This window comes from Piliocolobus tephrosceles, chromosome 7 (assembly GCF_002776525.5).
Source record: "Piliocolobus tephrosceles isolate RC106 chromosome 7, ASM277652v3, whole genome shotgun sequence".
Classification (NCBI taxonomy): domain Eukaryota; kingdom Metazoa; phylum Chordata; class Mammalia; order Primates; family Cercopithecidae; genus Piliocolobus; species Piliocolobus tephrosceles.
The window spans coordinates 106,687,365-106,699,429 of record NC_045440.1 but is presented as its reverse complement, the minus strand read 5'-3'; the positions used below and the strand labels follow the sequence as shown (position 1 = coordinate 106,699,429).

The following is a 12,065-nucleotide window of genomic DNA, read 5'->3' as shown; positions in this document are numbered from 1 at the left end:
AATATGAATGAACGAACACATGACAAATATATAACCTAGAGTAATAAAGTTTCATTTTACATGCCACGTTCTTGGGGAAAGGAAATAATCACAACAGTCTTCCCGTGGAATACTAAGGAATGGGCTAGGAACCTTGTGCTTATCAGCAGAGCCTCCCAGGAGAAATAGCCTTTCTCTTCACATACAGTCCTGCCCTTAATCTGCAGATTCAAAAGAAGGAGTCAAGGGCCTTTTCCTGCTACTGCAATGCAACATCATGAAGGAAGGTTTCTACCTTTAAAACACAATAGTAGTCATTATACAGGCAACTGGCTTGGAACACTTCTCAGTATTTATTTCATTTTATATGATTAATATCTTACTTTCAGAATAGCTACAGTTATTTTCAGATAGTCTTTCCTGAAAAACAAACAGGTTAATCTCACTAAACATTTTCTTTCTTTGTGTATGGACATACAAGGGTAGAGAATATGGAAGAAAGGTGAAAGCAGGAAGGGACTGGACTCTTCTAAAAGCAGGAAAATAAAAATGCTTAAAAGCCACTATGCAACAGAAATAGATATTTTCCTTAAAAGTCTGTCTATCCAGTTTTTCTCCATTTATTTTTAACTGAATAGAGACATTCTAACAGCACATATTAACAGGTGGAAAGGAAAGTTTTTTTGTTTGTTTGTTTTTTTTTTTTTGGCTCACTTCCCTTTAGACTGTTTAAAAGGGGAATGACCACTTGCTGTTCCAAACACAATACGTGACCTGGCTTTTGCCTAGACCTCAATGAAGGCAATTGAAATAGAAAAATACAACATTCTTGTTTCCATTTTCCCTACATCAGTCTCAGCTCTTTCGGGATGAAATCAGTCTCTCAAGGGACCTCAATCTCACAATTTGTGAAACAATGCTCTAGATATGAAACAAAAGGAACACAATGGAAAAGCAGCAGCCATTTGTTTTTCCACTTGGGAGAGTTAGACTGTACATCCTTTTCATTACAAAGCCCAGTTACTATGCAGAATTGTAAATTAACTCTTTGTAATACAAATGATTTCAGGTTCACATAATAAAATAAGGAAAAAACTGAAGTCCCTCACTCTAAGCAATCTCCGAAACAAAATTAAAGAACCAAGATATCCCAGTGATATCCTTTTTGTTTGTGATAAATTTTACTTAAAAAAATTTATGCAGAAAGTAAGTAACATATAACTCAGGTAATATATTAACATAAGAATGCACATAATGTCCACTTATTACATTCTACACTATCCTTAAAACATTTTCAAATACTTTAAACCAAGGTTCAGCAAACTGTAGCTCCTGGTTCAAATATAGCCCACTGCCTGTTTTTGTAAATAAAGTTTTATTGAACACTGCCCGTTTTTGTAAATAAAGTTTTATTGAAACACAGCTACACTCATTTGTTGGCATATTGTCTGTGACTGCTTCTGTGCTACAATTTCAAAGTTGAATAGCTGTGACAGAGACTGTATGGTCTGGAAAACCAAAATAATTTTGTCTTTTACAGTAAAAACCTGCAATCCAAACTTCTAAACCAGTGGGTCTTGAACTTTAACACTCATAAGAAACACCTGGACAGCTTGTGAAACCACAGCTGGGCTCCATCTTCAGCGATCATGATTCAGTAGGCTGGGATAGGAGTCTGTGTACTTGCATTTCCAACAAGCTCACAAGCTGCTGGTCTATGAACTAAAGTTTAAGAACCATTGCTCTAAACCATCTCATATAATCACAGATTAAAAAATGACCATAAATGCTTACATTCTATAGAACAGGCTAGCTGTTACAAAATGAAAACTAGGAACAAAAAAGGAGTGAGATAGATCTCTTGACTTATACGGGATTCTTGGTGGCTAACAGAGTACAATTCACTGCCATAGCCATCAGGCAATTCTTCAGCCCCTCATCCTAACACTAATACACAGTGAATCCTGGAAATTCAATAGGAACCAGCAGAAACTAAAGGCAATTGGGTTGGAGGTGTAAAACCTAAACTGCTCTTTAGAGAAGCTATAAAACACATTTTTAGTAAAAGCCAAGTTACAAGCAGCTATACTTTAGTACTCAACTGGAATATACACTTAAGGACTAAAGTACAATGTTTGGAAAAAAAAAAAGACGCATATAGCTTATAATCCAACAGTCCAATCAAAAGTTGAATTCCTTTACTTCATATAATAACTAGAAATGGTTAAAAATCAAATTCTTTAAACAAATTCTAATGAGTATGTGTAGAGCTAATGTGGGAAACAAAACAGAGGATGTCAACTGATAAATTTCATTAGAGCTAGGCTCAGACAGGATGAAAAAGAATGGTATGTAAACCACCTAAAAATATTAGTATGTCTTTGATTTGGACACTGTAGATGATAGAAGTGGAAGGTAAAGATTTGGAGGGAAAATTCCCTTTGCTGACTTACTGGGACATAAAATCCTGCCTTTTTCTTTGTTTAGCTTCTATGGAGCCTCTACCATGCTCAGAGGCATTGTACTTAGTATTAGGGATAGAAATGGAAAAAAAAAACCAAAACAAACCCACCATCCCTACCTTCAACAAACTCTCAATCCAGAGACATGTAGATCACTGTAAAACAGCATGATAAGCATAAGAACAAATGTATATTATAAGTACTGTAAGGGTGTAGAGTGGGCTGATTAAACACGCTCAGGAGAAAGGTGAAAGAAGGGTTCACTAAAAACAGTTATTGCTTTAACTGAGACCTGAAGGAATTGAGCAGGTGAAGAAAGCTAGGTAGACAGACAGCTCACCAGAGGATACAGTGTGTGTAAAGATACAGAGGTGACGGAGAGTAATATGGATTTGAATTCTCCAAACAGGTCAGTTGGCTAAAGCAGTGTGTGCAATGTGGGATGGTACAAGATGGGAGACTAGACAAGAAGCCAGGGTTCCACATGAAGGGCCTGGGGTGCTCAAGAATCAGGTCTTTATTTCCCCAGCTTTAGGGAAAATGACGAAGGATTTTAACCGTAAAGTGGACTGCACAAATTTGAATTATAGTAAAATCACTGTGGCACCACTAGAGAGACTGAAGATTAGAGAATTAACTTTTGCTTTGTTTTCGTTGTTATTGTTTTCATTTTGTTTTGGTGAGTTCAGGTCTCACTCTGTTGCCCAGACTGGAGTGCAATGGAACGATCATAGCTCACTACAGCCTCCAATTCTGGGCTTAAGTGATCCTCCCACCTCAGCCTCCAGAGTAGATGGGACTACAGGTGTGTGACACAGAGATTTTATTTTTGGTCTAATAAGACTTTGTATTCAAGGCACTTGTAAGAAGGAAAAAGACAGAGCTAAACAGAAGTAAAACAATCACCCAGTTTAATTTTTATCTAGATGAAGTTTGCAAAGAAGTAGCAAAGTGTGAAATTTACACATTGCATTCTAAAGCATAAGAAATATTATCTTGTTTATCCAATAAGGACAAGGGCCTTAAAAAAAACAGTTAAAGATGACATTATGGTCCATGTAGACAGAGAAGACTATCAGATTGGAGTGCCTGAACCTTGGACAAATCATAACTTTTCTGGGTTTCAGTTTCTTCATCTGTATAATGAAGGGTTCAGGGGTTCTTTACCTGAGCTATAAGTATATTTCAACATAATTTGTTTTCTTTGTAATCCTACCCATTTTATTTATTTAAATATTAAAACTTATTCTGAGAAGGGGTTAATGGCACAAAAAGGGCTAAGAAGCTCTGTATGATCTTTAGGTCACTTACAACTCTCAAATTATAGGATTTTGGACATTCAAATACAGGAACTAAAAGAGAATACTATTGTATAAGGAAAAATAGGAATGGGGTGGTAGGAAAAACACAACAGTATAGACTAAAAAATTACATACAGGGATTAAAAGCCTGACCCGGGTTGACAATATTTTTGCCTTTTCATTTCTCTTTCCTTTCTTCTGTAGACTTAGGTTAATGCTGGTATGGTGACTGCTTTGAGGGCTTTCTTCTTGTGTATCCTTAAACTTACTGAAGTATGATTTATAGCAAAAAACAAACAAACAAAAAACTTCATTAGCAAAGGCTATGAGAAAAGTTACTTACATGTGGAGAATTATATAATGAAGAGATTGGTAGTGTTAGCAATCACATAAAAGAGGTAAGAACCGAAAGCCTTCTTGATAATATCCAGGCACAAAACTACTTGGGAAAGAAGCTAGGTACTTTTTAAAGTAACATTTTTTTTTTTTTGAAAGTAAAAAACAATTGGTTCTACACGTGTAGAACGAAGCTAGTTGCTACTATCTTTTAATTATAGGCATTTAATAGCAGGGATGTATCTCTCTTGAGTCTAGATGATATCAATTTATAAGGTCACTGCTAGCATTCAAACTTAAAATGGTCGCCCAGGTGCAGTGGCTCACACCTGTAATCTTAGCACTTTGGGATGCTGAGGCAGGACGGATCACTTGTGCCTAGGAGTACGAGACCAGCCTGGGCAACACAGTGAGACCCCATCTCTAAAAGAAAAAACAAAAACCTTAAAATGTATGTAGTTACCACATACAAAGGAAATCAGATTAAAAAAATTTAGGAACACTATCAAAACATGAACACTACAAAACATCATCAGAGAAAAAGTGAATGAATGAAGTAATTATTGCTTCACAGTGTTGTCACTATATACTTTATATTGAATCAGACTGAACCATCAAAATGGTTCTGATTAATGAAAGTCTCAGCTTTATTCAGTGTTCAAAAGGACATCTTGCATCGGTTTGAAAAAACACTGAAAGATAACAATAATACAATCTGTATTATCCTTTTAAATAACATCTACTTAGTATTTATAAGCTTTCCTATTCCAGACATGAGTCCACAATGAGGCAGTCAGACGACTATTCAATTGAACAACAATAGAAAACTTTCAAAGCTGCAAAATCAAATCTAATCAATTTAAAAAATAGTATATATATTAAATTTGTAGGGATTTCCTCTCTTAGCAACAATCTGAGGGAAAAAAGCCTTTACTATTCTCAGTTTTTCTGGAGAAAAACTACAAAAACAATACACGTGTCCAGTTCCCTTCAGGAGACTTAACAACCTAACAAATCTGCATGGGAAGGCAGGTTCCTGTCTGTACAGGTAGCTTTCTTCCCACACTCCCTAGTAATTTGCATATCTCTAAACCAGAGACAGGTAACTAAGGCACCTAAGGCAATCTTTAGTGTCACTGTACTCCTCTCAAGTGGTTTCTTTTAACAAGTATCTTATAAAGAACATATATGTGCTATGCTTAGAAAACAAAGTCACTTTTCAGAGTCTTTGTGATAACCTTAAAATACAGTCTACAGCAATAAAATATTCTGATAATTTATTTATTTCAGAAAAACTGTACCAAGTGAATATTACAACTACTTATAAAAACATGTAGATTTCTTCACTTTTAGTCCAGGCAATAAATATTACATGTTCACTGAATTAGAAAAATATTCAGAATTCGCATTTAGAGGAACTATCATACTTGATTCAGGAAAGCAAAATATTTTACAGGTACAAGGTATTTAGAAATCATTTGTCACCATACTTCATTATATAAAATGAACCCTATTTAAACGAGTCTACTAAACCGGGCCGCAAATGTACATAAAACGTAAGTCAGTAGAGGGATTTAATTTTCAAAAGGACTTTTCAAAACACGACTTGTACACAACTTGAAGAAATCGGCTGTGTTTAAAAATAAGTCACATTACTAGTTTCTAGAACAGAGCATTAACTACTTTTCAATAAAGGTGTGAAGCACTACTCACCTCCATTTCCACGGCGGCAATACTCTGGTCATAATGACCCATCAGATTAGGGAAAAATGTCATGTTGTAGGCCATTTTCATACATCTGGGAACAGTAATTGGTTCACAGGTGAAGAGACTGTGCCCTCTTATGAGGGGTAGAAAAATACACGTCAACAAAAATGTAAACATTTCCATTTTCTTCAAATTCCTGATTTTACCACATAGCTTGGATGAATCACTCTTTGCATCCTCAGAAGATCCCCATCCAAAGATAAAATATTCAAATTCCTCATTTCACGATTTTACTCATTTTCAGGAAAACCTGAAAATGGGTCGATTACTGTAAAAACAAACAAGAGGGTATATTAGCAACATTTGTCATAAACTCAAATGTGGAGTCAAAGTGCAGAGTTAAGATTTTCATCCCAGTTAACAAACACTGGAAAAACAACGGAAAATTCTGTCCTAGCGAGATACTCTTTCACCTGCCTTAGCATGGAATATATCATTTGCTAAGGAAGCTGCACCTCTAGGAAACCGATGCTAGGAGGTTGCTGCTGTATGGAACACAGGGTTAAAAGGGGGAATGGCAAGAGTAAGATGGAGGAAAAAAGGAACGCTGGTGATTCGGAGTAAATCATAAAGGATTAATATAAGCATACAATCTAAGAGCCCCAGTTGGAAAGCTTATTAAGTACAAGAAAACTAAGGCCCTGGGAAATTCCTTAAGACCCAAAGAGTTCTTAAACTTGTAAAAGACTGTAAAGAGTCAATTATTGTGGCAGTCTTATAATTTTCTCGTTTTTCAAAAGGCCAACTAGAGGGAGACTTTTAGGATTCCTCCAGCGGAGGAGCAACATTGCAGTTCTCACTGGCTAGGAGGGTGTAGCGCTGCCGTCGAAAGGAAAGTGCGCAAATCCGTCCCGCGGGAAGGGCGAAGGCAGTCCCCTGGGGGAGGAAGGCTGTGGGCCCCGGATTACGAATTACCCGCGCCCCAACACACACTGATGGCCGGTCTGCCAGCGCCCCACACCCGGGCACCTGCCCCAGGCCTAGAGCCAGACAGCGCGTTTCTGGCCTGCGCGGTGCCGCGGGGCCCCAGCACAGCCAGCCTTTCGGAGCCGGCTCCCGTTTCCGAGGAAACTCGGGTGCGGGCCGTCCCGCCACCACCTCCCCAGCACCTGCGGCTCCCAGCGCGCCTCACCCAGCCGCGGCCCCTCGCGCCCCTCGAGGCCCGCCCCGCTTCCCCCGGCACCCGCCCGGTCACTGCCCAGTCCCGGCCGTGGGAGCCTCACCTCGGGCAGCGGTCGAAGGCTGCTCTCCCTTCCCGTCCCCGTCTAGCCCACCGTCCCCCCAGCGACCTGAGACGGCTCCGGGGAGCGTCCGGGACTGGAGCTGCCTCGAGAGCCGCACGGGGAGCGAGAGCTGAGCGATCCCGCGAGACTGCGCCGCCAGGTCGGGCGGGCAGGTCCGGGCTGGCGGCGGCGGCGGCGGTGGGACTGGCCCTGCGCCCGGGCACCGCCTGAGCTGCGCCGCCCGGCTTGACTCCGCGGCCCGCCAGGACCTGGCCCCGGTGAACGGGCTTGGGGTGTCGAGGTCCGGCTGTGGGCCCGGGAAGCCCCATCCACCTTGCCGTCTGTTACGGCCGCCGAGGCACAAGGCTGAGCCCCATTTCGCTATCCGGGTCCGGAGGGGTTCACTTTAGAAGGATTTTCTGAAGCTCTTGGCGCTCCCTCTAAAAGAACCCACTTCCTTGCGGATTTCAGGAGCCAAGAATCCTTAAACGGGGCCAATTTGCTCTGTAAAGTCAGTTGCCCAGTGACTTGAGTTCGAAAGGAGATACTTCCTGGACAACTGCTATAAAAACAACAATAACAAATCCTTTTATTAATTCGGGGAGTCTGGTCACCAACTGGATGCTCAGGTAGCAGCGGGATTCCAGCCCTGGCGGGTCCTACAGTTTTATTGATACAAACCCTAATAGGAAGGTAACTGCTGTAGAAATCAACCTAGTTTGGGGTACCAACCCTGTCATAGATATTAGATAAATTACCCTAATCTTTCAGGGACATAGTTTCCTCACAATATGGGAATGACAATAGTTGTAGTGATGGTTAACGTTAATTGAGCCCTGGCTGTAAGTCAAATAGTGCCAAGTTCGTTACAAGTGTTTACACCTATCCTGTAAGACCCTCCTATGAAACAGAATTGTATGAGAAGCAAAGGAACTTGTAGAAGTACTTTGAAAAATGCACAGTAACTTGTAAATGGAGGCTATTCTTGTCAGATAAATCAACCTGTTGCAGAAAAGGAATGTCATATTTCCATACCTAGAAGGACAACACTGAACAACCAGAGTAAGAGTTTTGAAATCTGTGGGGAAAAGGCTTGAATTTGGAAAGGGGAATTCCTCCCCAGTTTTATCAAAAGCTGAGGACTGATGTTGGGAGACAGGTAGTGATGAAGAAATATTAACATCATTAAGAGCTGGATAGTTGATGTATTGCAGAGTAAATTTCTATGTAGGAAGAATTATTTCCCCCTAAATTTCTGAGTTTCTACATGGGAAGACTCTTTCTCTCCAATTTCTACGAACTTAATGAATCTTTTTGTGATCAGGCTCTAGTGACTACTAGGCAGTGAAGTATCGCTAAAAGTAGTAATTACCAGGCAGTGAGGTATCACTAAAAGTATCATTTAAAAACGATACTTTTAAAAGTATTTAAAAACGATACTTTTTAAAGTATCATTTACAAACGACACTTTTAAAGTATCATTTGAAAATGATGTTTGTAATTCAAGTGAATACTTGTTCCATGATTTGGAAGGAAAAATTGTAATAAGTTGATTTATACAGAAATAAAGATTGTTTTATTTTTAATTGTATTTAATTATATAGTAAACAGTGATTAACTGGAATTATTAATTTTTTTGTCAGGGTGGATTTGGAACACTTAGGCAATCATCTATATCATTGCTTGTCTTTCACTGTACAAATTTCATCCCAATGGTACGAGATTAAGAACACAAACTTTGGAGTTGAAAACCCCTGGGTTCAAAACCTAGCTCCAGCACTTGCTGTGTGAACTTGAGCAAATTATTCAGATCCTCTTTAGTTTCTTCATCTGTAAATATGGAACTATCTGACAGTTTTCCTCATTTTCCTTCTCTTTCTCTTTGCATTGTTCCTCTGGGCTGATGCTAGGGGACAGTGGTGACCAAAAGTAGAAGAAACAGACTTTTACTTTTGAAGGCTAATTTTGCAAGGTACAGAATTATAGGTTAGTAGTTTTTTTCTCTCAGCAGTTTTACTTCACCTCTCTTCTTGTCTACATGGTTTCTGAGAAGTTGGATGTCATTCTTTATTTTTATTCCTCTATAGGTAAGTTCCACATCATTAAGTATGATGTTACCTTAGGGTTTTTGTAGATGTTCTTTAGCAAGGGAGGAAGTTCCCCACTCTGTCCCTAGTTTGCTGAAAGTTTTTATCATGAAAATGTGTTGGATTTTGTCAAATGCATTTTCTGCATCCATTGATGTGATCATGTGATTTTTCTTCTTTAGTCTATTCATATGGTAGATTACATGAATGAATTTTCAAATATTGGACCAGCCTTTCATACCTGGAATAAATCTTGGTTATGCTGTACAATTCTTTTTATGCATTGCTGGATTCTACTAGCTAATATTTTGTTGAGGATTTTTACATGTTTGTTCTAGAGATGTATTGGTTTATAGTTTTCTTTGCTAGTATTGTTTTCTTTTGGTTTTGGTATTAGGGCAATGCTGCTAGGAAGTATTCCCTCTGTTTCTATCTTCTGGAAGAGATTTTAGAGAGTTGGTCTAATATTGTTAGTGACTGACATTAATTTGGGGAAATTTTCAGTCACTGTTACTTCAAATATTTCTTCTGTTCCTTTCTCTATTTCTTCTCCCGCTGGTCTTCCTGTTACACACATGTTATATTTTTGTAGTTGTTTCACAATTCTTGGATATTGTTTCTTTAAGTCTTTTTTTCTCTTTATTTTTCAATTTTGGAAGTTTCCATTGATGTATCCTCAAGCTCAGAGATTTTTTTCTCAACCATGTCCCATCTATTAATGAATCCATCAAAGACATTCTTCATTTCTGTTATAGAATTTTATATCTCTAGCAATTCGTATTTATTCTTCCTTAAAAATTTCATTTCTGCTTACATTAACCATCTGTTCTTTCAAGTTGTCTACATTTACCTTTCAGCCCTTAATATATTAATCAGTTATTTGAAGTTCCTGGTCTGATAATTCCAATATCTCTGCCATATGTGAGTCTAGTTCTGATGATTGCTTTGTCTCTTCAAACTGTGTTTTTTGCTCTATAGCGTGCCTTGTAATTTTTAGTTGAAAGCTGGACATGATGTACTGGGTGAAAGGCACTGGAATAAATGGGCTTCAGTGATGTGGTGTTAAGATGTGGGAGGAGGGGAAGCATATTCTATAGACCTATGATTAGGTCTCAGTCTTAGTGAGCCTGTGTCCCTAGGCTGGGAACTTCACAAGTGCTTCCTAGTCTTTATCCCCCTTCTTGGGTGGGACAGGATGTCTAGAGGGGGCTGGGTATTTGACATCTACCAGCTTGGTTAGACTCTGCTAAAACTAATAGGTTAGGCTCTGGTAAAGTAGTTTCTCTTGAGGACAGGCCTTGTTAAAAAGAGCAGAATATTTTGACATATTTCAAAATGGTTACTTTTAACCTTTCCCTGTTGGATGTAGGAGGTGATTTTTCTTTGATTTTCACTGAGAGAACCTGGGAGAACTCCTGGAGGTAAAACTTATGACAGTGTGGGTGTGCCCTCCAAAGACTAGCTCCCTGCCCCTTTTGTGTGTGTGTGTGTGTGTGTGTGTGTGTGTGTGTGTGTGAGAGAGAGAGAGAGAGAGTCTTGCTCTGTTGCCAGGCTGGAGTGCAGTAGTGTGATCTTGACTCACTGCAACCTCCGCCTCCCAGGTCCAAACGATTCTCCTTCCTCAGCCTCCCAAGTAGCTGGGATTATAGGTGCACACCACCATGCCCAGCTAATTTTTGTATTTTTAGTAGAGACAGAGTTTCCCCATACTGGTCAGGATAGTCTCAATCTCCTAACCTCGCGATCTGCCTGCCTAGGCTTCCCAAAGTGCTGGGGATTACATATGTGAGCCACCGTGCCCGGCTAACCCCCTGGAGTTTTAAACTCTTAGTCTTGACCACATTGAGCCTCTAGCAATTCATCAGTTACAGTTCTGGTCTTCTTACCCTGTACTCCTGCCCCTGGAGGTTTCTGCTGGTGGGTTGCTGCTCTAATAAATTACGATTCTCTGTATCTGCCTGTTTGTCTCTCCAACTTTGGAGGCAGCGGCTTGCTCTGTGTCCCCACTTCTCTGCTAGATCTAAGAAGAGTTGTTGATTTTCAGTTTATTCAACTTTCTACTTTTTGTTAGGATGGAGTAATAGCTAAGCTCCTTACATTCCACACTACAAACTTTAATATCTCATTTTAAAAAATAGGTATGACTTTAAGAATTTTATTGATAATTCCAGTTACTACTGCCATAGCAGAGCAAAGTATCTCCAAGTTAAAATCAAGTTGAAAATCCCAAGAGCTGCAATAATTCAGGAAAATTATGTAATTTGGCATTAGTATTCATAGAATACTATGAAAATTTTGATTATGACAATATAATTAAGGGATTTTGCTAAAATGAAGAGAAGAAAGTAAATATCACAGGGGTAAATATGTAATTTATAAACTGTGTAAATTTTTATTTAATTACTTACCTGAACATCTCCAGTCTATCACCAGACTATGCAAACACATGCAATAATAATTGAATTGATCTATTTTTGATATTTTGCCTACTCATTAAAACATAGCTTTACACATTAAAAACATTTCTGTCTTTATAAAGGTACGTTTTTTCAAAGTAGGAGGATAGAACGTATTTCAAGTAGCAGTTTGTTAGTTTGATATATGAGTTTTAGCTATGTAGACATATAGCATGGTATCTTCCTTTGTACTCCTGCCTGGTCCCTATACACATACTAGGGGATAGGCCTGCTTGTGGCCACTGACCTGATGCTGAGACATTAGTAATTTGAGGAACAAATAGCAGTAGAGGGACCCCAGCTGGAGGAGGCTGGGTTGAGCAGAGGCATAGAAGAGTACAGAAGCATAAAGGGACTTGGGAGGAAGCAGTTAGAACTTCCAGTGGTATGAACCCCTTTCCTCATGAAGTTCTCTCCCAAATACTTCTTTCCCTAACCCTTAAAAGCTCTACTA

General features: G+C 39.1%; 1 protein-coding gene across 1 annotated transcript in view; it reads right to left on the bottom strand.

The window, feature by feature from the left end:
• Positions 1 to 7,231, bottom strand: part of FZD6 (frizzled class receptor 6) — a 34,228-nt gene extending 26,997 nt beyond the window's left edge. Inside the window, exons 1-2 of the mRNA XM_023225453.1 lie at positions 7,069 to 7,231; positions 5,792 to 6,113 (exon numbers count right to left, since the gene is read on the bottom strand). Coding sequence (XP_023081221.1) covers positions 5,792 to 5,968 — 177 coding nt within the window. The 5' untranslated portion in view covers positions 5,969 to 6,113; positions 7,069 to 7,231. The remainder of the gene's footprint in view (positions 1 to 5,791; positions 6,114 to 7,068) is intronic.
• Positions 7,232 to 12,065: the final 4,834 nt, after the last annotated feature.